Here is a 26,217-nt window from a genome sequence, read left to right as displayed (position 1 = left end):
AATGATTTCTCCAAAGTTTCACTAATAGTCTAACCACATATTACATAAATTAATATCAAAACTAATATTAACACTTATGTAATTATTAAGCCAAGATTAAATCTAAATTCAATAAAAAAAAAAAAATTTACATTGAAATAATAATAATAAATTTATAGTACACATTAGAAAAACATAAAATAAAATAAAATTTTGTATTCGTAATTGAAAAACAAGAAATTCTACCAAAATAAAATGTAATTTTTTTTTTTATTTACCATAAAGATTAAGTGACTTAACAATGAGTAATTTATTCTATTTAAATATATTGGATTCAATTGAAGACTTTGAATCTTCCACCGCTTCGCTTCTCAGCGATTTAATTTTAAAGTAAAATTTTTATTCCTCTCTCAAATGAAGTAATTTCAAAGCACCCAAAAAATTTACCTCAATTAGTATTATCTTAGTAAAGATTATGTTAAAATTAGCTATTATTCTAAGGTCAAGGTGATCTTTGCTGTTTCAGGATTGAAAGGACTGCAGATGAGTAAGCAGTTAATTCGGTAGGAGGTGGCTAATCCTAAAAATCATCAATTAAACTGTCGGATTGGTAAAAAAAGGAAACATCATGAATTCAACGGAATTCCTCCAAGAGACGTTAAACACGACTAACGACACACTTAATTTTAATTGCGGCACTGACTTACGGATAGTTGCAGTCGTTCATCAAGTAATATATACCATTGTTTGCGTGGTAGGATTACTCGGCAATACTCTAGTGATCTACGTAGTGCTGCGATTTTCCAAAATGCAGACCGTGACAAATATGTACATAGTAAATTTAGCTATTGCCGACGAATGTTTTCTCATCGGGATACCATTTTTAGTGACAACACTGAGCTTGAGATACTGGCCGTTCGGAGAAATAATGTGCAAAGCGTACATGACAACAACGAGCATAAATCAATTCACCAGCAGTATATTTCTTTTCATCATGAGTGCGGATCGGTATATTGCAGTTTGTCATCCGATCTCCGCAACTAAGATGCGAACGCCATTTATCTCAAAGGTCGTCTCAATGACAGCGTGGTTTACCAGCGCTCTGTTTATGATACCTGTGGTTCTGTACGCCAACGTCAATGAATTCGACAACGGGATAAGCTGTAATATATACTGGCCTGACAACAACATCGAAAATAAGACCCACGGAAATCAAACGGGGCTGGATGAACACCAAATGCACGGTGGACAAACCACATTTACACTCTACACATTTTTTCTAACATTTGCTGTTCCTCTGACGTTCATCCTGGTCTTCTATTTTTTGGTAATTAAAAAACTCCGGACAGTCGGTCCAAAAAATAGATCCAAGGAGAAAAAACGCTCGCATAAAAAAGTAACTAAGCTTGTATTGACTGTTATAACTGTTTATGTCCTTTGCTGGCTTCCTTATTGGATCACACAAGTAGCGCTGATTTATGAGCCGCCTAAACAGTGTCAATCTTCGATAAGCATCACTGCCTTTCTTCTAGCAGGATTTTTGAGCTACTCAAACAGCGCTATGAATCCAATTCTTTACGCTTTTCTCAGTGACAATTTCAAAAAGAGCTTCCTTAAAGCCTGCACTTGTGCAGCTGGCAAAGACGTAAACGCTACTTTGCACAATGAAAACAGCGTTTTTCCGAAAAAAAATAAATCTGACCACGATAGATTCAAATCGAGCAAAGCTATCGCTTCTGCTAATTCCAGAGCTAAACTTGAAGAGGAGGACGACGAGCGTGGGCTGCTTATCAGCAAAACATCAACAACTACAATTACTATGACTTCGAGGACAAATATCACGATAATAAGCGACTCCAAGGAGCAAAAGGGACTCAAAGCTTCGGGGCAAAAAGATAATTTGAGAAATGGCGCACAACTTACGCTACTTACACAAGTTTAAGCATATCAATTATAATAACTAGAATTTCGTTCAAGTTGCAAGAGATTTCCGGTCACTTTCTCCGTCTGTCTTTCTTTCTATCCTTCGCTCCACTTAGTTTATTATTGCCAAGAGTTTGCCAGAGCTTCTCCAATGAGACACCAAGTTTAGTTGGATAAGCTCCGTAAATTTATCGAACGAGTCTCTCTACACGTATTTATATACAGCACACACATTTATATTACTAACAATACATCAAGGCTTGTACGTCAAATCGCGACCCAAATGCCAAAAGGGCGTATAAATTTTTTTTTTTTTTTCTTTTTTTACTAATCGCTTTATTAACACTTTCTAAGCCTAAATATAGAAAAAAAATTTCCAAAGCCAAAAGGGCGTATGTCTGGAATTATACGCCCTTTTAGCTTTAGGACATTGAAAATTTAGTGACCTAAAGCCAAAAGGGCGTATAATTTTTTTGCCGATTGCTTTGAATTATAAGTTATATGTGACTAATTTTTTTGCCCTCCGGGCGAAAAGTGACAACTTTCGGTCCACTGCGCTCAACAAAGTTGCCGCTTTTCGCTTAGAGGACAAAAAAATAGTATTCAGCCCTAGGATGGGAAAGTTAGAAATGTCTCAGATCACACGTTATAGTCAACCGAGGCGAAGCTATTTCTATTAAATTACAAATCGGTATTTTTAAAGATTAATATTAAAATTTTAATACAAATTCTGTTTATAATTTTAATTGATAAAGAAAAAAAAAAAAAAACACCAGCTGAAATGAAAAAAGTTTATCAAGGTGCAATGGTGATTATTATGGCAATCATCCATGGTTTACTTGAGGTTCTGAAATTTATTTCACTATCATTTATAGTTCATTGTTTGACATTACAGTAAAATAACAGACCAATAAACAGTACAATTTAATCATGTAAAGATATTATTACAACATTAACTTTACATTATTAAACTATACTATTTATTGTTTAGTAATTTTTTTTCACTATTTAATACTAACCTATTTAACTTTCACGTAATAGTATTTTTAAATAGAACTAAAACTAAAAAATTATTAATTATTAATTTTTTCACATTAAAATCCACTTTACAAGTTTTGAATTCAAAAATAATTATTCATCTATGTTCAACTATCACGATCTACTTGTCTTCATTCACCTGTTACTATTTATTGTAACTAAAGTTAAAAATTGTTAATAATTATCATCAGGTGATTATAAAAATTAATATAAATAGTAAAATAATTATTTTATCAATTAATATTATAAAATAATAGCTCGTAAGATTATTTAGTTTAATTTGAAAAATACCGATACTTCGTATGCTACCATAGTTGTAAAGGGCACCAGTTGCGATATCTAACATGTTACTGAGTCAGAGGAACAAAATTCAGCAAAGTTAAATTTTATATTTCAGAACAAAATTGAAAGTTTTTTTATACGCCCTTTTGGCTTTAGTACATTAAAAAAATTTTTTTTTTGATAAATCTTTACGTTTCGAGCAATTCTAAGTTGAATGGCGGAAAAAAAATTTTTTTATACGCCCTTTTGGCACAAAACCCTATCTAACTATCTAACTACTGTAATACGCCCTTTTGGCATTTGGGTCGCGAAATATTCTGTGTATTATACAAGTGATAGGAGACTAGGTGGATGTAACTCACCGACTGAATTCTATAATCTTCACTTTATGCAGCGTCACTGAAGATAGAACACGCTTGTTTACCTTGTTCAAGGTATTATATATAATAATACTTTCGCTGAGGATTTTCGTCCTGGTTTTTGCTGCGGCTTTGTTAAATATTAAAAGAACAATGATGAAAGATTATATTACGGAATTTTTAGTTTATAAATATAGAGTAAATTTAGATTTTTTTTATTAAATTTACAGGTATTGATAATAAAATACTCATAAAACAACTTTAAACTGGAGTCAACTTTTAGAAAATTTACGAGTCATCTTAGTTATTTTTTTACTCGTAAAAATTGTTACATTAATGTCAAACTTTATATTGTGCTGTAAATTTAATTTTTTTTACAAATATCTAATTAGTTTTTATCTCAAATGTCTACTAAAAAAAAATTATAGCTATCAAGCCGACGTATTTTACGGAAAAATCTCTAGTGAAAAAAAACAATCCGTATATTTATCACGGCACCCCCGTGAGGAAAGACTACCAGTACAAATAATGTGTTCTAGTCTCGTTTAACCCAAAATCACTGACCCATGTTCTCAGGAAGCACACTGAAAAAAATTATTTGATTCAAAAAAAATATTTTTTTTTACATTACTTCTCTTAAATCAGTGAAATTTATAAAAAAACTTAATTTTAAATAAACAATCACTCAATATAGACAATTTTATCTATTTTAAAAATCTGGATTATAAAATTATATTATTAATTAGATAAAAAATTCATTTGTTATAAAAAAGATCTACTAAACAACTAATATATGTCTTTATGACAAATTATCGATAGTAAATTAATTTAGTCTTTCAATTAAATTCAATTTTTACTTGTTTATAAATTTTTAAAATGAAATATTCTATACAAAATATGCTTATTGTTATAATACAAATTATTTGAGCTACTTTGATAATACAATTTACCGTCTAACGTATGCTAGTAGATCTCCGAAGATCATAAGAGTTCTTATCCTAAGTATCTCGTAGCTGTACAAGATATTCGGTAATACGATGGAATGCATGATTGCTAATGAAGATCATCCAATTACCTCCTCGTATATACTAAGATATTCTCTCTGGAAATTACACCTGTCTCTCAGCGTATTTACTCAAGAAAACATGACAAATAAAATCAATAGTAAACTTTATTTCTCAAATTAATATTTTTTAATATTAGTTTTAACAAATAATACACTGTAAAAAATCTGGATTTTTATCGATAAAGAAATCTCTGCAGAGTGAGTTCTTTATTTTTGTTTTAAATAAAAATAAATAATCGGTACTCCGATTGACAATCACTTGACAGAAAAAAAAGCTTGAGATTTACTCTCGATTTTTCACAGTGTATTATTGATTTAAAAATAATTAAAATATTTTTACTATTTTCATTATATTAAATAAAAGGTACTAAAAGTGATTTGTTAAATAATATTAAATCAAGTATATTTGTGAATGTGATTCAAGATAGTTGTATATTTTGATTATAAAATAAATTGGATAATTTAAATAGATAAATAAATACTGTTGCTTACATAAGTGCGTAACTTGGTTTAGATTTATAAATGAAAGATCTGGCGTAATGATAAGCAACGTGAGCAGATAAAAAAATATAGGAAAATAAATGAAAAGAGAGGTTCTCGTTCATTCTATTTCATACTCAACTTCTTGGAGTCGTAAAAGTCAATGACAACGCGATTCCCAATCGCTCGCGGCTAGACTGTAGACTTTAGTTTGGTCTTCTATTCACCTCTTCGTTCTTTTCTCAGACCACTGAATTGGCCGCTTGTCACACAAAGTGGAGCAAGTCGTTACCACTCGACAATTCCACTAGAGCTTGCTGGCTCTTTTTCATTTTGTTTTTTTTTTTTTTAAACTCATTTTTACGTTGTATTTGATACTCTTTACGTCCTTTATCTTTTTCTCCATTATTTTTTACGATAGGACAGTTGTTTTTCGCAAATTTATAACAGTACATTGATATAATATTGCTCTAAAGGTCAACAATTGGTATCTATGACAAACTTTTACTTAAATAATTAAAAAAAAAAAATAATTTGAAGCTAAAATTTGTTTTTTATAATAAAATTTTTTATCAATAAAAAATTATTTTCAAAAATTTTATTAATTTTTAACAATTAAAAAAATTAAAAAAATTTTTTTTAATAGTCAAAGAAATTTTTTTGATAAATAAAATAAATTTTAAAAAAATTGATAATTTAAAAACTTTAAAAAAATTCTCTGAAATTTTTTAAAAAAGCACGATTAAATTTTTCTCAATAAAAAAAATTTTTTTTTTCATATTTTTAAATTTGTTTTTTATAATAAAATTATTAAAATAAAATTTTTTATCAATAGAGAATTATTTTCAAAAATTTTATTAATTTTTAACAATTAAAAAAATTAAAAAAATTTTTTTTAATAGTCAAAAAAATTTTTTTGATAAATAAAATAAATTTTTTTAAAATTTATAATTTAAAAACTTTAAAAAAATTCTCTGAAATTTTTTAAAAAAGCACGATTGAATTTTTCTCAATATAAATTAATATTTTTAAATTTGTTTTTTATAATAAAATTTTTTATCAATAGAGAATTATTTTTAAAAATTTTATTAATTTTTAACAATTAAAAATAGTATATTGTGTGACTAGGGATGAAACAAAACGATTTCAGACCAGAGTGAAGTCTGAAATCGTGTTTCATCCCGCGTCACACATTATATTTTTCATTAAAAATGCTAGTTTCAATGTCTGGAGCCAACCAGAACTAGATAGTTTCAGACGAATAGCAAAAATACCATTTTATTATAAAACATATAATAAAATAGAAAGTAATGGTTTATTTTTTATCAAACATTATTCGTAAATTGAATAGTTTTCTTTTGTCATTCTTATTTATGCTTAATAACAGAATTATAATATATCAGTACAGTTAACAGTTAGAATGACAATTATAAAGGTATAAAATAACCAAACAATTGATAGGATAGAAAATAAAGCTGCAACTTCATCGCGTGGGCAGAAAATCGTCATTTTCTGTCCGCCGGGTAGAAATAATTGATTCCTGCCCAGCACAGTCGTCGCATTCGTCTAAAATTGTCTAGTTTCGGTTGGCTTAACAGGCATTGAAACTCGCATTTTCAATGCAGGTTATATGAAAAATTTTTTTTAATAGTCAAAAAAATTTTTCCGAAGAATAAAATGAATTTTTAAAGGATTTAAAATTTTTAAAAAATAATTAAAAATTTTTTACAAAAGCAGGGTTAAATTTTTCTCAATAAAAACGCTGAGCAATTTTTCTATTTTAAATTCTAAGGGTAGTTCTGAGCTCTTGATAAGAATATCAATGTGAAAATATTTCTTCTACCACAAAACATTCATTCATTATGATTATTATTTATTTTCTGCACGAGCATATATACACTAGGCCAATAATTATCAATTGTATAAATAATTAATTAATAAAATAATTATTAAAAATTTTGAATGAAATAAAGTATTATAAAATTTACTATTGACTGAAGAAGACTATATGATTATTGTAAAAAATAAAGAATAAAAAAAATCCGACGCACTCTGTACTAAAAATAATTTATGTTTGTATTACTAGGTTAATACCAAGTACTTGGATAAATAATATAATTAATGTATATATTTATCAACTAAAAAGTGAAAAGCTTATTTGTTAATTAATTAAATAATTATCGTGATTATCATCTCTAGTAAAAATAATTTTATTGACCATAAAAAAATCATTAAATTTAATAGTAATTATTTAAGTGTTGAATATTAAATTATTCACGAAAATATTAATAAGTTATAAGTGTATATAAAAAATGGTAGATAGATAAATAAAATATTAAAAAATGAAAAATTTAATTTAATTTAAAAATTTGATAAATGATTGTAAAAAAAAAAAAAAAAAAAATCCGAAAATATTCGGACGATAAATTAGATAAATTGTAATAATTATAGTTTTTTATGTATATGTATGTTAATGTTAAGATAATAAATAATAATGAAAATAATTTATCGGAGGAAAAAGTATATATAAATCAATATGAAGATGCGAATAAATATAAATTACTTTAAAACGAATAAGCGTTGTTTATTTTAATAAGCTACCCTGTAATATATATTGGATGTTTTTCTTCCGGGTGATCTGGAAATATTTTTTGCGTAAGTATCAAGAAAGGATGATGGCAGAATTCCACGCCTCTCGACGTTACATTATTTAATGGCCATTAATTTTCACCCACAGCTAGAGTAACAAAAGCGATGGACCACATTTTGATGTATTGGAATATAACGAGAACGAATATAATAACCAAGAGCCTTGTCGAAGGCTATCATCCTTCGTGATCACTTAAAAGCTTCACTATAAAGCCTTCAAATAAAATCTAGGTCATAAAAAAAAATACCTAACATATATCTTTTAATAAATAGATGTTACGTTAGAGATTTTTTTAATAACATTTAATTATATGTGATCTAATTTATTGCTTCGAAAAATTTTTATCACTTTTTTTTAACAAAGATTCAATCGCTACTCGATAGCTATTTATTATCAATATAATTTACTGCAAGAAATAATTTTATTATAAATTAAATATTACATAGCTTTAAAATATATTTTTGATTTTATTTTAATAAAATAATTTTTTTATAAAATAATTGATGCAGAAAAAAGCTGTTATAATTATAAAAATAATTTTAATTAAAATAAATAAATTATAATGATTATAAAAATAATTGTAGAACAATAGCTTCATTTGTATTCAAAATTATTTCTATAAAAAATAAAAAAAAGCTTGAAACTTTGTTGAAAAAAAATGACAGAGCTTACATACGCTAAGCCTTGTGTAACTTGTATGTAACTGGGACTAAGCTTAGCTGACCTCAAACTCGACTTAGCAATACACTACCAACTAAATAATGATTTAAACTTTTATCCGCAAGTTAACAATAAGCTCTTAAAGCAAAGAAATACTTTTTAAAATTTTCGATAAATAAATAAAATTATTGTACTCTAGATAATTAAAATTAAAATGGAAATACTAGACAATGTAGTAAAGTTTAATTATATAATTCAAGTTAATGATACTCTGATTTAATATTTAAACGCATTATTTAAATTATTCCAACTTTAAGCTATAAATGAAGATACGGCGTATACTTTAGGTATAACGATACTGGTATTATGAGTTATAAAATTTTATCTACGTTTGGTTCATAAAGGCTACATTAGATTTGGTCATTCTCGTTGATGTGTTTGAATATTTATAAAAGTTTTTTTTTTATGTTTTAAAATTTGTTTTTTTTATTGATCGAATAAATTTGTTAAAAAAAAAATTATTTTTAAAATATCGCATTTTTTTTTTTTTAAATTTCTAGTCAATTTTTTTTTGTCATTTATTTGTTAAAAAATTATTAAATATCTGCTAAATTAATTTTAATAAAATAAAGGCTTATATTGACTGTTAAGCTTTTTATAATACATGCAAACATTTTAAAAAATCAAACAATTAAAAAATAATCTTTTAAATAAATAATGACACTTAAATTAGCAGACGTTCAACAATTTTTGACTTTTTTTTATTAATTAAATTAAAACTAAAAATAATTTTTAAAAAATTACACCTGTAGTTTTTTAAATTTTCTACATGTGAAATTTTTTATTTTAATTTTTTTTAAATAATTATTTAATAAAATAAATTACAGAAAATTTTCAGATATCGGCTAACTTAATTTTCATAAATAAATAAATAAATAATAACAAAAATTATGAATTAGACTGTCTAAAAATTGATTCTTTATAAAAATAGCTTGATCAACCTACTTATACTCCGTTAATCAACGATAAAATACGTAAGCTGGTGTACGTAACTGTAATTACCAATTCATAACTCGAAACTCTATTAAAAGTTAGATAAAAAAAAATATTCCGAGATGGTAGATAAGATACAGAGACAAAATGACCCTCTCAACGAACAGAGCTGTCATCAGTTTCAGCTCTTCCAGTTCAATAAATTTGCTCTTCTGACGCACTTAAGTGAACGCTTAGCTAATTGTCGTGAAAATTAATCTTTTTTCTTCTTTAAATCCTAAAAAGATCAACTTAAAATACAAAGTACAAATACACTCCTAAAGAATTATAATTCTTCCATTGAAAGCTTTAGTTAAAAAAGAAATCCGGGCGGATAATAAACACGAAATTAAAAGATATAAAAGTAGATGATATGTGCATGAATGTGAGCAAGAATAGAGTTTTCCAAATAGTTGCCAAGACATAAAAGAACATAAAATTTTTTTATTCTTCACAAGTCTGTCGAGTATATTAAAACTGCAGGACGAGATTTATATTAAAAATAGTTACATATATACAATAATAACAATGATATTTATTTTGTTCGCATTCTGATACGACAAAAGAGACCTATTTTATAAATATAACATTTATATTCTTCCGCATGAGTTATTTATAAATTTTTTTTGATATATTAAAAGATTTTTTTTTTATCATGTACATACGACACATACTTTCATATCTTCCGTAATAATTTGAAGTAGTATAAAATGCAAAAGAAAATAAAATTATAAGAGCAAAAGAAAAACAAAACAAAGAAAAGTAATGCGTCTATCTCACGAACCTGAATAAGCAGACGGGCGAAAATTTCGGTCTGACTTGTGGAAGATTTAAGAGTGTATGAAAGTTCTATTGTATGAACGTATACGTACACCACAGGAAATTCCGGTAACACTGTACTGTACGTATATACACATACGCAGCTTAAAGGAAGCTAGAAACTTAGTACTTTATCTCCTTTTTTATCGTCTTTTTTCCACTCGATAGTGTAGCTTGTTCTCCGTGCATCAGACAAGGTATAGTAAGGTCTTTCCACCCTAGAAAAACTTTAAGTATCGAAGATCAATTGAATTACTTCTAGTTCCCCGGAGATTTTTCAATGCGATTGAAATCGCATCTGCCGTATTTTTTTCAATTTCATTTTAAATATTTTTTTTTTCCAATATTTTATCATCATTTATACATTCAATAGATTTCTTCTTATTTGTATTTATTAATTCAACACGAATAATTTATTATTTATGCTTGTATACATAAAACAACTCGGATTTATCTTTATATGTTTAATTAAAAATAATCCTATATGTAATAAGATTTTTTTAAATTTATTTTTCATTAAATAAAAATTTTATTTAATTCATAAAAACATTTTCAGACATTTAAATTTTTAATTTATTGAAATAAAAAATTAATTAAATTATTATTAGCTGTTAAAATGAAATTTTATTGAAAAAAAAAATGAAATAAAATTTTTACTGATGAAAATATAATTAAAGTATATATCTTTGTGTAGATTAAACTTTTAATTTGCTATTTAATTCTCAATTTTATTTCTTTCGTGATAACTTTTTATTTTTGTTTCATTCCCACATTTACGGCTGATGGATTAGATTCCCGTGGGAGAGTGAAGGGAGTGAACAAATATATATATATATATTTAGTTATATATATATATATATATATATATATATATATATATAGACGGATAAATAGATATATAATGGTGATGATGCTATTGCTATTTATATTTTTTTTATTGTAATATTTACATTCACTAACGAGATGAATCCATAAAAAAAGAAATTCAGATCAATCGATAAACATTAAATTATTGTTAATGAAATTCAAACAAATTGATCTAGAGCTTATATTTAGTAGACAAAAAACGACAGGATAAAATTGAAAAAGAAATATAAGACGTGAAAACAATAAGACAGACAAGCAACAGGTATTTTCTTCAGAGATTATAGTTTTTTGAATTCATTAAATTGCACTGGTTTAATAAACAGAAGAATAATAAAAAGAAATAAATGTATTACCTCATTCTTTCTTTCTATATTACTTTGGATAAGGATTAACATATTATCTAAAATTTATAGAAGACTTTATTACACTGTCAAAAAATTTATTTTTAAAAAAATTTAATAAGAAATTAATTTGTTAAAAATTTTATTTTACTGAAGAAATAATAATTTTCTCAGTAATTTTTTTGTTGAAAAAAAGAAGAAAAGTTTTATATAAATTAGCCGATATTTTTAAATTTCTATTATTTTTATTTTATTAAACAATTAAAAGAAGAAATTTGACATGTAAAATTTTTAATAATTATACATGCAATTATGTAAAATTTATTATTGTAGCTGATAGTTGTCAATTTTTATAATAAATCAATTACAATAAAAACATTTCAACAATAATTTTTATATATTTTTACATGTAGAATTTTCTTCATAATAATTTTTCTTTTATAAAATTATAAAAAAATTTTTTCGGTAAACTTTAGTGTCATTAAAATTTTCTTCAATAATTTTTTTTAATAATTATTGATAATGATTATTAATAATAATTATTAACAATAATTATTAACAATAATTATTAACAATAATTATTAATAATAATTATTAATAATAATTATTAAGAATAATTATTAACAATAATTATTAACAATAATTATTAATAATAATTATTAACAATAATTATTAATAATAATAATTATTAAGAACAATTATTAACAATAATTATTAATAATAATAATTATTAAGAATAATTATTAAGAATAATTATTTATAACAATTATTAATAATTATTAATAGTAAGTATTAACACTTACTACCTGTTGGAAAATTAATTTAATAAATTATTATTTATCAACAATTACTATCAATGAAACCTACCTTACCAATGAAAATTTTTACAACTGATGCACACGCACACTTTAACACAAACCTCCTTCGGAGAATATACGCATATACGCAGAGGCGCTTTTTAACATAAAATAGATAAATGTCCCGAGACTTTACTATCTAATTCACTACAACATTAATAATGAAAGCCCGCATGTGATCATTTTCGTGTTCATTAATGAGGGAGTGACGAACGGATTGCTAAAAAAAAAAAAAATATAATCGTCTTATAATAACAAAAAAAAAACCTGAGTGTATTTTTCAATGGATTCAAAAATACCAAGTGTAGTGAATGAAAATAATTTGGTGACTAGTAAAATAATTCATATTAATTGGTCTTTATCCTGATAAATTAATTAACGTAGTAATATTAAATAAAATAAATGTAAAAATGATTTTGATACACGATTGAATCTCCAAAGAGTTACTCGGTTGCAGTAAACGCAAGATTAAAGTCCACAGTGACTACAGTATATTAAAAAAAAAAAATAATAATAACTTGAAGTAATTTATAAATAAATAAAAAAAATGTTACCTAGGTGTTGAAATAAATATTAATATTTTAGAGGAAATAATTAAAAAAATAATATAAAATATGCAATCTATTTATTGGACTGGACGACTTTTATCAAGAGCACTTTGGAATGGTATTTCCAGTTATACAACTTGTGCAGACCCAGTTGTCAAAAAACGCGAAGCTTCACTAGTATCTGCCGTTTGCGGATTCCCAAAAGATTTATCACGTGGAAGAATTAGAAAAGGACAATTTGGTGATGATGCCTGGTTTACTGCTAAATTTAAAGCTCTTGAAGTTATTGGTAAGTGTTTGTTATTTTAAATAATACTGAAGTTAGCCGTCAGCTGTCAATTTTTACATCATACTGAAATTTGAGACATCTGATCATTTTTAGAATTTTTTTTACTAATTATAGCAAGTAAAATTTATTTTAAAAATTAAAATATTTAATTTAGCTGTCACTTGACAATTTTTAAAATTTTCTTTAATAAATAAATTGTGGCAAAAAAAATTATTAAAAAATGGACTTGTAGAAATTTAATAAAATAAAAAATGCAATTTTTTTTAAATAATTTTTTGGAAAAAATTTTCTTGTTAAAGAAAATTAAAAAATTGTCAAGTGACAGCTAAATTTAATGTCATAAATTTGTTCCAAAAAATTATTTTTTATTTTATAAAATTTCTTCATGTGGAATTTTTTTATAATAATTTAATAATTGTAAAATTCTAAAAAAAAACATATATTAAATATGATAATAATTATATATAAATTTAAAGAAAACGTCATATGTTAAATGCATGTGACACAAGCACATGTAAGTTGTGTAAATAAAGGCAGATTGCCAAATAAATTAAAGTATGCTTTTGTCTATTTTTAATAATACATAATAATAAAATCTCGTTATTATTTAAATAAATATATTTTAAAAATAATGATACTAAAGTTAGCCGACGTTTTTAATTATTTGATTTTTTTTTAATAATTAAATTAAAACAAAAAAATATTTTTAAAAAAATTCACTTACAGTTTTTAAAGTTATTTACAAGTGACATTTTTTTTTTTTAATTTGTTTTTGATAATTTTTTCAATAAAAAAAAATCTAAAAATTTTTAAATGTCGGCTAATTTAATTTTCATTAAAAATAACTATATTAATGGTTTTTGTGGATTATAGGAGTTGCAGACGGTGTTGGTGGTTGGCGTCATTATGGCATCGACCCAGGTGAATTTTCAAGTTATTTAATGAAAGCCTGCGAACGTCTAGTCTCCTTAGGAAAATTTGTGCCCCATGAACCAGCAGGTTTATTAGCAAAAAGTTATTACGAACTGTTAGAAAATAAACAGTCTATTCTAGGTAAATAAACTTTTTTTTTTCATAACTAATATATTAAAATATTGACTCATAAATTTGTTTATTAATTTATGATACTAAAGTTAGCCGACGTTTTTAATTTTTTTTAATAATTAAATTAGAACAAAAAAATATTTTTAAAAAATTGCACTTACAGTTTTTTATAAATTAAATTTTTTTTTTTTTAGTAATTTTTTCAATAAAAAATTTTTAAATATCGGCTAACTTAATTTTTATAATTAATTTAATTTTCATAAAGTTAGCCGACGTTTTTAATTTTTTTGTTGTTGTTTTCATTTATTAAATTATAACTATAAAATATTTTTAAAAAATTGCACGTGTAGTTTTTAAAATTTTTTACAAATTAATTTTTTTTTTAATTTTTTCAATAAAAAAAAATTAAAAATTTTTAAATGTCGGCTAACTTAATTTTCATAATTAATTTATCAGAACTTGATAAAAAAAAATATTTTATTTTATTTTAGGAAGTAGTACTGCGTGTGTTATCGTTTTAAACAAAGAAACTAGTAGCATATATGCAGCTAATATTGGAGACAGTGGTTTTGTTATTGTAAGAAAAGGTAAAGTTGTTCACCGCTCATCTGAACAACAGCATTACTTTAATACGCCGTTTCAACTATCGTTACCACCTCCTGGACACTCTGACTTAGTTCTGAGTGATAGGTAAAGTAAAATTTATTTAAATGTATTGAATTAAAATAGTTTTTCTAATGAAAATTCGAAATCTATTAGAAAGTATAGAAAAGCTGAGAAAGTTAATTGCATCGAGAAATTTTTTAAAAATAACACACTTTAAAAGTATTGCATTAAATAATTTTTTTACAGTCCAGAGTCCGCAGATACATCGACGTTCGGCGTAGAGGATGGCGATGTTATACTCTTAGCAACAGACGGTGTCTTCGATAATGTCCCTGACCAATTACTAGTCACAGAGATGAGGAAAGTCGAAGGTGAAAGAGATCCTACTAAAATACAAGGCGTAGCTAATACGATAGCTTGGATGGCGCGTAGTCTTGCTTTTGATGGTAATTTTTTGTCGCCTTTTGCTCAAAGTGCCAGAAAAAATGGTATTGAAGCTATAGGTGAGATCTTATTAGATTTTCTTTTCATTTAGTTTCTATTACCCGACAAAATTAATTTTAATTCAATATTTTTTCAATTATTACTAGCGACCTTGCAGTCACTTGTGAACTATAAATAATTTTGCTTTATTAAATAATGACCTTTGTTAAATTGCACTGTACTTTCTTAACTATTGACTTTTTTAAAGATATAAGCTCATCCCGATGTTATGCTCATCAAGAGCTTTCATTTGAGTACCCACATGCATTTTTGATATATTTTTCATATGTACATATATATATGATATATATAAATATATAAAAGATATGAAAAATTGATGTGGGTACTCAAATGAAAAGTCTTGATGAGTGTTACATCAGGATGAGCTTGTATCTTTAAAAATGTCAATAGTTCACAAGATATTTGTTAAATTGCACTGTACTCTCTTAAATATTGACGTTTTGAAAGATATAAGCTCATCCTGATATTACACTCATCAAGACCTTTCATTTGAGTACTCACATGCATTTTTGATATATTTTTCATATATACATATTTATAATATATATAAATATATGAAATATATGAAAAATTGATGTGGGTACTCAAATGAAAGGTCTTGATGAGTGTAACATCAGGATGAGCTTATATCTTTAAAAATGTCAATAGTTCACAAGATACAAGGTCGTTTCTTAATTTTATGTTAAATTGTACTGTACTTTCTTAAATACTGATGTTTTTAAAAATATAAGCTCATCCCGATGTTACACTCATCAAGAGCTTTCATTTGAGTACCCACATGCATTTATGATATATTTTTCATATATACATATACCTAATATATATAAATATATAAAATATATGAAAAATTGATGTGGGTACTCAAATGAAAGGTCTTGATGATTGTAATATCAAGATGAGCTTATATCTTTAAAAATGTCAATAGTTCACAAGATACAAGGTCATTTTTTAATTATGTATCTACAGATAGAACATTTCCGAGTGCAGCCTAAATACTTATCATATAAATACACTGGCCACAAAATTTTGCTTATTCTCTTTATAATATTAATATTGCATTGAGATCTATATGATGAAGAGCAATTAATTTTGTGGGAAACTATAATTGAAAATGAAATTAACTCGTCTGTCATTTTCAGGAGGCAAGCCAGATGACATCACGGTGCTGCTTGCTACAATTGCAATGTAATTAATTAGTTAATAGACATGTACGATTCCCCTCCTGACACTTGATCACTTGTATTATAGTTCATCTTCATGTCATACGTATATACTTTATATAAATTTATTATAGATTATTTCACTTAAAATTGTACTCCACTAGAATCATTAAATTATTTAATGAAATGTGGCGAAAAAAAATACATAAAAAAATTGTGTGATAATAAAAAATTATTAGCTTTTTGTTCTTTTAAAATGCCAAAATTATTTATTATATTTATATCTTTATTATTTATTCAATTATATCAAACAATATTTTTTTATTAACACCTATTATAATTTACAAATTTCTGACAATACTTAAAAAGAGTACCTGTTTTGGAAGAAAAAAATCCACTCTGTCACTTTATTTTTTTTTCTTTAATCACTTACTTATAGATTATATTAAACACTTTATTTGATAAATTAAAAAAAAAAAAAGAGATTAATATTACTCACAGAAAAAAAGTTACCAAATGAAACCGAAAAAAATATTTATAAAATTGTAATAAATTGTTCATGTCTGAAAAATATTGCAGACAATAAAAAAACGTCCTCACATACATCAAACTTTGTAATTACCCTAAACAATATAATTGAATTTTTTAATGATTATTTTTATCTCTTGTTACTCATAAATATTTATGAAATTTACTATCTATATTTACAAGTCGGTTGTTACAAAAATCACTCAATGTGCGATTGTATAAATAAAAATAAATTGAGTAATCATTCCGTTAAATTAATAACAAATGACAATATAATGTTACAAAATAATAATATTAATGGCATTTAATGGAAATTTCTGAGTGAAAAATAAACCAGCATATCACTTGTTTAACGTCTAAGTAAGACACTAAAAAATATTTCACTGGTAATAAATTAATTTTAATTAATAAATATTTACTTTAATGGACATCGGCTCCTTGGCCCCACGCAAAACCTCCAGGTCTGTCTTCAGGAAGTGGAGCGTAGTCTGAATCTTCCTGACGCTCATCAAATAAATTTTTACTAAAAAAAAAAAAAAAAAAATAATATTTAATTTGACAATATTTAATTATTAAAAATATTGTTAATAATAATTACAGTATTTGTGGAGTTTTTATGATTCGGAAACCACCTCCGGCTTGATTTGGAAAAACGTCTTCAGCAAAATAGTACATATGTCCAACAGCCATGCCAACTAAATCTACCCATATGACATTTCCGAGTAACAAAGAGAACCCAAGAAGAACCCACGGTAAAAATGGAGCCTGGATAAATATTTTTATTTAATTAAATTATTTTTTAAATAGGTAATTATAAAATATTTTATTTAGATGATAAATAAAATATTATTTAGATAATTACCCTGAAGTTTAGCAAACCAAAAAAGTTCATTCTGACGAATGGAGTTCGTCTCGACCAGACATAAACTAGCATCAATGTAAATGCATGTCCCAAAAATAATAAATTAACAAAAAATGCAAATATCTATTGAATTGTCAAGGAAATAGTTACGTAATACAATTATGAATTACAATGGAATGATAAGTCATTATCTTGATGATCGATTAAATTTTACTAGCAAACTTGCAGTCACTACGTGACTGCCATGACTTGCAAACTATAAATAAATAAAATTTTGCTTTATTAAATAATGAATTTTGTTAAATTGCATTGTACTTTCTTAACTATTGACGTTTTTAAAGATATAAGCTCACCCCGATGTTACACTAATCAAGACCTTTCATTGGAGTACCCACATCAATTTTTTCATATATTTATATATTTATACATATTATATATATGTATATATGAAAAATATATGAAAAACGCATGTGGGTACTCAAATGAAAGCTCTTGGTGAATGTAACATCGGGATGAGTAAATAGATGATTAAATTCAGAAAAAAAGGATACAATCATGCAAACTCCACCAAAAATGAACATCATTACAAAATCAGCTGTCCTTCCACGGAACGGACCTTCCTCTAGCATCCGGCAATAGCGATAAGTAAATATCATGTTGAAGAAAAAATTGAACCCAACCGTACCAAAGTACAAAAATGTTGTGACAAGTCGCCATATCTAAATTAAATAGAAAAATTACTCTGATTAATTGGAACACTTTTTTAAACAAATTAAAATTGTTAATTTTAGAGTTTACTTGGTATTGATGAACTATTAAAATAGGATTGAAGTATAGTTGAAAAGGTGAAACCAAATCCAGTTGCTGTAAATAAAAAATTATAATTTTTAACTTACCGATTTATCGATTAGTGACTTACAAAGTAATAGAGATAAATAAATGATAATACGAGTAATTAAAAAAGAGTAATACAAACCACGGCGAGTGTAGTAAGTACACAAGCAGTTGTATAAGCTCGTGTAACTGTAGGTATTTGCAGGTACTCCTGCCTCAATGATCTTAATGCCATTGATTTATTAAATCTATTAAATAATTCTTTCTATTTTATTATATATTTAATTATTTATCAATTACACTCTAATTTTTTAATTTTTTATTTCAACACTGTCGCGTTATCTGATATTCAGAATCGTCCACATCACGTTTATTTTATTGTCCATTCGCACCGTGACAGCTGTACACGTATGAACTGAAAAACTCAAACTCCAGTATGTTTTTACGTAGTCATGTAATGTTAATAATACAGCAATAGTATTTTTCAGAGTACATATTACATGTGTATGTTTTTATATTGTAATAATATAAAAGATCTTTTTTTTTATCAATATTTTTATATACTTGTAACCAAAACTTCAAAACTTTTAGGAGTAAAAAAAACTATGAATTTTATCATACTGAAGTCAGCTGACAACTGTCAAATTTTTAAATTTTATAATAAATTAATTATAATTAAAAAAATGTTCTAAAAAATTTCCACTAATCATTTCTTTTTAATTTAATTTTTTAAATTAATTCTTTTTTATAATAAAATAAATTTTATAGATTTAATCCCTAAAGGTAATGTTGGTGGCATTGTTATTGATTAAATGATATTCACTAAATACAAAGAAATATTCAGCCAACTTCAGTTTAGTAAACTTGTTTGGCTGTCGGCTTTTCAATATTAATAAAATTTATAAATTTTTACTGGTTATAAAATAAAAAAAAATTATTTATTTATTGAAAGCTTATTCTCAAGATAATAAACCATGGTTTTAACCAAAGAATATCGTATTTGTATGCCGCTGACTGTTGAAGAAGTAAGTCCTTGTCTCATTAAATTTATTTTTTATTATTATTGCTTTGTAACAATAAATAAAATTCAATAATTTTTTTTTAATTAATTTAGTATCGCATTGGACAACTTTATATGATTGCCAGACACAGTCATGAGCAGTCAGACAGTGATGAAGGTGTTGAAGTTGTTGAAAATACTGAATGTGAAGATCCTGTTCACGGTAAAGGACAATTTACTGAAAAAAGGATCCATCTCTCCAAGTAATTATTTTTTTTTATTGATTCTACTATCATAGTATATTTTTCACTACCTATATAATTTATTTATTCAATAACATTGTGATTAACACTCTGTTATATAATTTGCAATGTCATTACTTATTGACATAATTTACTCCAAGATATAAACAATGAATAATATTGATTTATTAAAAAAATTTTAGATATTTATAAATAGTACTTGTAATTAGACGAATTATCGGGATCAGTGCTCTACTTCTGAGACAGAATGATCCTATTACTATCACAAGTTATTTTTAAATTCTTACTAGATCATTTAGATCTTTTATTGGTTTTTTATTATTATTTATATTCTATGTAAATTATTTTAGTTAATATAAAATTATGAATTGTAATTATTTTAAAAATTTATAAATTAAAATTACATTTTTTTATTCTAGCAAATTACCATATTGGATTCAAGCGTTGATACCACGAATTTTTTATGTCACAGAGAAAGCATGGAATTATTATCCTTTTACTATAACAGAATATACAGTAAGTTTTATTAAATAATGACTTTTGTTAAATTGCACTGTACTTTTTTAACTATTGACGTTTTTAAAGATATAAGCTCATCCCGATGTTACATTCATCAAGAGCTTTCATTTGAGTACCCACATGCATTTTTGATATATATATAATATTTATTTTAAAGATATAAGCTCATCCCGATGTTACATTCATCAAGAGCTTTCATTTGAGTACCCACATGCATTTTTGATATATTTTTCATACATACATATATATAATATATAAAAAATATATGAAAAAATGATGTGGGTACTCAAATGAAAGGTATCGATGAGTGTAACATCAGGATGAGCTTATATCTTAAAAAATGTCAATAGTTCACAAGATACAAGGTCATTTCTTAATTATATATCTAGAGATAGAGCATTTACGAGTGCAGCTTCAATACTTATTATATAAATACACTAACGACAAAATTTTGTTTATTCTCTTAATAATATAGATTATTTATAATCACCTATTGATAATTAAAATAATTTTTTTTTTTTTTTCAGTGTTCCTTCCTACCAAAATTCCAAATATCAATAAAAACACGTTATGAAGACAACAATGGTTCATCTGAAAATGTAAATAATATTTTTTAATTTTAATATTTTCGTTAACTTTATAAATATTTCTATTTTTATTTTTCAGTGCTTAGGATTGACTCCTGTAGAATTAATTCACCGAGAAGTAGATTTTATCGATATTGCATATGATGAATTATCAGCAAAGCATTACAAAGAAGAAGAAGATCCAAAATTTTTCCAATCTAAAAAAACAGGTCGAGGACCACTGATTGAAGGCTGGCGTGAAAGTACGCAACCAATAATGTGTTCTTACAAACTTGTTGATGCTTCATTTGAAGTTTGGGGAATGCAAACTCGTGTAGAAGATTTTATTCACAAGGTTTTAATTTTATTTTACGAAAAAAAAATATTTTGTTAATTAATTATACATTAAAATAATTATTTATTATTATTATTTTAGTGTATAAGAGATATTTTGCTGTTGGGTCATCGGCAAGCATTCGCTTGGATCGACGAATGGCACGATATGTCTCTCGATGATGTCCGTCAGTATGAATCAAAAATGCACGCAGCAACAAACGAAAAGATTCAACCTAAAACAGAGGCAGAAAATTCGTCCCAACCGGCCACGCCATCAGGATCAATTCCATCTTCTCCAAAAAGTCCCACCGGGTCTGCTAATCGTTCTTGGTTTTCGTGGTCATAACTGAGATGGTATTAAAGTGTGACTTATCTCTGTAAATATCATTTCAAATTTATTTTAATTTAATAACATTAATTACAAACTGTTTAATAAATAATACTAAAGTTAGCCGATGAAAATTAAGTTAACCGACATCTAAAAATTTTTACAATTATTTTTATTGAAAATTTTTGTACAAAAATATAAAAAAAAAAAAAATTCACTTGTAAAAAAATTGTAAAACTTTAGGTGCAATTTTTTAAAAATATTTTTTGTTAAATAAAAAAAATTTTTTTAATTATAAACGGTTAACTTTGATAGTTAGCCGACGTTTTTAATTTTTAGATTTTTTTTTTATTAATTAAATTAGAAGAAAAAATACTTTTAAACAATTGCACGTACAGTTTTCTCAATTTTTTTACTTGTGTAATTTTTTCTTTTTATTTTTTTGTAATGATTTTATTAATAAAAAAAATTCTGAAAATTGTCAGCTGTCTGCTAATTTTCATTATTAATTAATTAATTAGCTATTGAAAGTAAATTTTTTATTTTAATTGACAGAAAAATTTTTTTATATTGTTAAAGTAAAAATTAATCAGAAATAAAAATATCTTCGTTGTATTATGTTGAAGAAAAATATGTATTAAAAATTGACATTCATTGAAATGTTAATTAAATTTTGCTTGCAGAGTAATTTAAAAATACGAGCTTGAAAAAATGAAATAAAAAAATATTTATGTGATAAATTTCTTGTTTTATTTAAACAGACTTGTTTAATTAAATAAAATTATCAGTACATTAAAAATCCAGCGGGTGTGTCTGAGCTGTAAGCTACAAATAAAATTTTCAAGCGATTATTGATTATGCGAGGGTGCGCGAGTGTATATGAGGGGTGAGAATACTTACGCATCGACGTGATTGCCTAACTCAACTTCAACTAGACTAGACGGCAAGCCGGCAGTCGTGTTATTGTTGCTACCATGTCTGGCGGTAAGTCTGTATGTTATATAATTATTCTATTTATTTTTTTAGAATATTATCTTAAAATTTATGTAATTAATCAAACACTTGATTGTTATCTTGTGAAAAAATTGCTTAATTAATTTAACTTTATTTAGCAAGACAGGGATTATATTGGATTTGCTACTTTACCGGAGCAAGTACACAGAAAATCTGTAAAAAGAGGATTCGAATTTACGTTGATGGTTTGCGGTGAAACTGGTCTGGGAAAATCTACTCTCATCAACAGTTTATTTCTTGGTGATCTTTATAAGGATCGACGTATTCCTGATGCAATCGGTAAGGATTTTTTTTTTTAATTTTATTACTTATATGACACTTAAATTAGAAGACATTTAAAAATTTTATGAAAATTTAATTAGCTATCTGAAAAATTTTTATTAATTTATTTTATTAGAAAATTATTTTTAAAAAAATTATAAGAAGAAATTTGATATGTAGGAAATTTTTAAAATTGTACATGCAATTTTTTAGTTTTAATTTAATTAATAAAAAAAAATAAAATTTTTTCATTAAAAATTATAAGAAAAAAAAAATATTTTTTTTTTAATTTCTTCTTTTAATGAATTTTTTCAATAAAAAAATTCTAAAAATTTTAATATTGCTAATTAAATTTACATAAGATATATTGTGCTTATGTTTGTATAATTTTTTTTAGATCGAATTGAAAAAACAACGACAATTGAAAAGAAGACGATGGACATTGAAGAAAGAGGAGTGAGATTACGTTTAAACATTATTGACACACCTGGTATTTAAAACAAACATAAAAATTATATTTTTTCTTTAAAAAAATCTTCGTTAATAAAAAAAAAAATTAATATTTATTGTTCTTTAGGATTTGGAGATGCTGTTAACTGTGAAGATACATGGAAGCCATGTTCTGCATACATTGATGAGCAATTTAGACAGTATTTTACCGATGAAAGTGGGCTCAATCGTAAAAATATTCAAGATAATCGTGTTCATTGTTGTTTGTACTTCATCCCTCCTTATGGCCATGGGTACGTTTTAATTTTAAATAAAATATAAAATATATTTTAATAAATAATTTATTTCAGTTTACGACAAATGGATCTTGAAGTTTTAAAACGACTCCATAGAAAAGTAAATATTGTCCCAGTTATTGCTAAAGCTGACACTCTGACAAGTCAAGAAGTTAGAAAATTAAAAGAAAATATTTTAGCGGACATCGAGGAACATGAAATTCAGGTAAAAGTTTATTAACATTCCAATTCAATTTTTATTTTTTTTTATTAACTTGTTATTCACCTGAAATAGATTTACCAATTTCCGGACTGTGATAGCGATGAGGATGAAGAGTTTAAGCAACAGGATAAAGAATTGAAAGCTTGTGTACCTTTTGCTGTGATTGGTAGTTGTACGGTGCTTGAAGTTGCGGGAAGAAAAGTACGAGGAAGACAATATCCTTGGGGTGTCGTTGAAGGTTATAATTACGTTTTAATAAATTATACTCAAGTTGACAGACATTAGAAATTTTTTTTATAAATTTATAGCAATGAAAAAAAAATTCCACATGTCTAATTAAGAAATGACCTTGTATCTTGTGAACTATTGACATTTTTAAAGATATAAGCTCATCCTGATGTTACACTCATCGAGACCTTTCATTTAAGTACCCACATCAATTTTTCATATAGTTTATATATTTATAAATATTATATATATGTATATATGAAAAATATATCAAAAATGCATGTGAGTACTCAAATGAAAGCTCTTGATGACTGTAATATTGGGATGAGCTTGTATCTTTAAAAATGTCAATAATTAAAAAATTACAGTGCAATTTAACAAATATCTTGTGAACTATTGACATTTTTAAAGATATAAGCTCACCACGACATTACACTCATCGAGACCTTTCATTTAAGTACCCACATCAATTTTTCATATATTTATATATATTATATATATATATGTATATATGAAAAATATATCAAACATGCATGTGGGTACTCAAATAAAAGCTCTTGATAAATGTAACATCAGGATGAGCTTATATCTTTAAAAAAGTCAATAGTTAAGAAATTACCGTGCAATTTAACAAAATTCATTATTTAATAAAGCAAAATTTTATTAAATAATAAATATGTATTTATATATTCACAGTTGAAAATCCAAAGCACAGTGATTTTGTAAAACTACGTACCATGTTGATATCAACTCACATGCAGGACTTGAAAGACGTAACACAAGACGTTCATTATGAAAATTTTAGAGCGCAATGTATATCTCAAATATCACAACAAGCAATCAGGGAAAGGAGGTACTTACCCAAGTAAATAAGTGTCTTTATTTTTTTATCTTCTCAAACTACCTGCTTACACTCAAGCGATGCTCACATCTTTGAATAATTTTTTTGTGTAAAAATTTCTTTTTTTTTTTAATTCTATTTAGCAAATTAAAAAGAGACTCTGGTCCACACTTTGAAAACAGTATATCCGACACAGACCGACTGTTGCTTCAAAAGGATGAAGAAGTAAGTTAAAAAAAATTAATTAGCTAAAATTTATAATTTATAAATAAAATTATTTTTTTTTTTTAATTTTAGATCCGAAGAATGCAAGACATATTAGCTCAAATGCAAGAAAAATTAAAAGCTACTGGTCAAGTTAGCAGTGGTGGATTACGAGGCAGAGTGGGTAGTTTGGGTAACGATTTAGATGTTATTGACCATGATAAAAAACGCAACAGTATTATTGACGTTTAAGTACACTTACCAAAAATTTAATGCAGGGTTTTCAACGGAAATAATTAACACAAGTATTTAATACAACACAGTATTAAAGATGTAATATTACAAAGTTTATGTCATATTTATTATAAATCTATTGTAATATCATAAAGAGGATAAACGCACAAATGTGAAAAATTTTCTCGAATTTTTTAGGGTATTATAAACTCGTACTTGAATTTAAATTTTTACATGTGGTATTATAATATAGAAAAAAAATATAATAGTAATATTGTTTAACTTAATTTTTATTTATATAATACATAAGCATTAGTATTTAAATTATTCGAAATATAATTATAATTGAATTTTTATTGTACATGATTATTAGAATTTTTAGCTACTGAAACTAATTAACTATTGAATGATTTTTATTTCATGTTAATCACGATAATCTACCGACTGTGTTTACTGTAAGCAGGACGATATTTTGAGGTTGCAAATTTTATTTAATTCTACGGTACTTTTTTTTTCTAAATTGTATATTATAACAGTAATTCATACTTTATTTTACTGACATTAATTAATAATAGTCGATCATAACAATTAATCTGCTTGAAATTATTAAATTTAATCAGCACAAACTATAGCAACGCAAAAATTTAGATCCTGACTTTTTTTCGATGTAAAAAGTGACATGCCACAGACTAAATAATTCGAGAATACATGGTAATCCTCCAATAGATGGGAAACTACAGTTGAAAA

General features: G+C 25.4%; 5 protein-coding genes across 9 annotated transcripts in view; 4 read left to right on the top strand and 1 right to left on the bottom strand.

Moving 5' to 3' along the window:
* Window positions 1-2,945, top strand: part of LOC123265536 (somatostatin receptor type 2-like) — a 38,099-nt gene extending 35,154 nt beyond the window's left edge. Inside the window, exon 2 of the mRNA XM_044729336.1 lies at window positions 506-2,945. Within this exon, the coding sequence (XP_044585271.1) occupies window positions 608-1,921 (1,314 nt within the window). The 5' untranslated portion in view covers window positions 506-607 and the 3' untranslated portion in view covers window positions 1,922-2,945. The remainder of the gene's footprint in view (window positions 1-505) is intronic.
* A 9,487-nt stretch (window positions 2,946-12,432) lies between these two features.
* LOC123264911 (protein phosphatase PTC7 homolog) lies at window positions 12,433-16,706 on the top strand. Its single transcript, XM_044728438.1, has 5 exons — window positions 12,433-13,190; window positions 14,064-14,243; window positions 14,726-14,924; window positions 15,087-15,343; window positions 16,484-16,706. Exons 1-5 carry the CDS (start codon window positions 12,968-12,970, stop codon window positions 16,531-16,533), a joined length of 909 nt encoding a protein of 302 aa, XP_044584373.1. The 5' UTR covers window positions 12,433-12,967; the 3' UTR covers window positions 16,534-16,706.
* Window positions 16,707-17,080: 374 nt separating this feature from the next.
* LOC123264910 (derlin-2) lies at window positions 17,081-19,277 on the bottom strand. The gene is made up of 6 exons (XM_044728437.1): window positions 18,871-19,277; window positions 18,693-18,758; window positions 18,446-18,613; window positions 17,895-18,017; window positions 17,631-17,797; window positions 17,081-17,555 (listed from the first exon to the last, which is right to left on the bottom strand). The coding sequence occupies exons 1-6, from the start codon at window positions 18,961-18,963 to the stop codon at window positions 17,453-17,455; spliced, it is 720 nt and encodes a 239-aa protein (XP_044584372.1). The 5' UTR covers window positions 18,964-19,277; the 3' UTR covers window positions 17,081-17,452.
* A 285-nt stretch (window positions 19,278-19,562) lies between these two features.
* Window positions 19,563-21,869, top strand: LOC123264909 (cytoplasmic phosphatidylinositol transfer protein 1). Its single transcript, XM_044728435.1, has 6 exons — window positions 19,563-19,753; window positions 19,843-19,991; window positions 20,411-20,507; window positions 21,038-21,109; window positions 21,177-21,431; window positions 21,513-21,869. Exons 1-6 carry the CDS (start codon window positions 19,703-19,705, stop codon window positions 21,756-21,758), a joined length of 870 nt encoding a protein of 289 aa, XP_044584370.1. The 5' UTR covers window positions 19,563-19,702; the 3' UTR covers window positions 21,759-21,869.
* A 629-nt stretch (window positions 21,870-22,498) lies between these two features.
* On the top strand, window positions 22,499-25,532 carry LOC123265518 (septin-2). 5 transcript variants are annotated; one of them, XM_044729315.1, is made up of 9 exons: window positions 22,499-22,732; window positions 22,853-23,033; window positions 23,413-23,505; window positions 23,593-23,758; window positions 23,816-23,966; window positions 24,036-24,201; window positions 24,888-25,044; window positions 25,176-25,257; window positions 25,330-25,532. In XM_044729315.1, the coding sequence occupies exons 1-9, from the start codon at window positions 22,715-22,717 to the stop codon at window positions 25,486-25,488; spliced, it is 1,173 nt and encodes a 390-aa protein (XP_044585250.1). In that variant the 5' UTR covers window positions 22,499-22,714; the 3' UTR covers window positions 25,489-25,532. The 5 variants fall into 5 exon arrangements, with proteins under 5 accessions (XP_044585250.1, XP_044585248.1, XP_044585249.1 ...); XM_044729313.1 differs by having other exon boundaries at window positions 24,888-25,056; XM_044729314.1 differs by having other exon boundaries at window positions 22,500-22,724; window positions 22,857-23,033; window positions 24,888-25,056.
* The last annotated feature ends 685 nt before the right edge of the window (window positions 25,533-26,217 follow it).

Source organism: Cotesia glomerata, linkage group LG5 (genome assembly GCF_020080835.1).
Source record: "Cotesia glomerata isolate CgM1 linkage group LG5, MPM_Cglom_v2.3, whole genome shotgun sequence".
NCBI classification, from domain to species: Eukaryota; Metazoa; Arthropoda; class Insecta; order Hymenoptera; family Braconidae; genus Cotesia; species Cotesia glomerata.
Note: the sequence above shows the minus strand (reverse complement) of the source record. Positions and strands in the feature narration are given on the sequence as shown.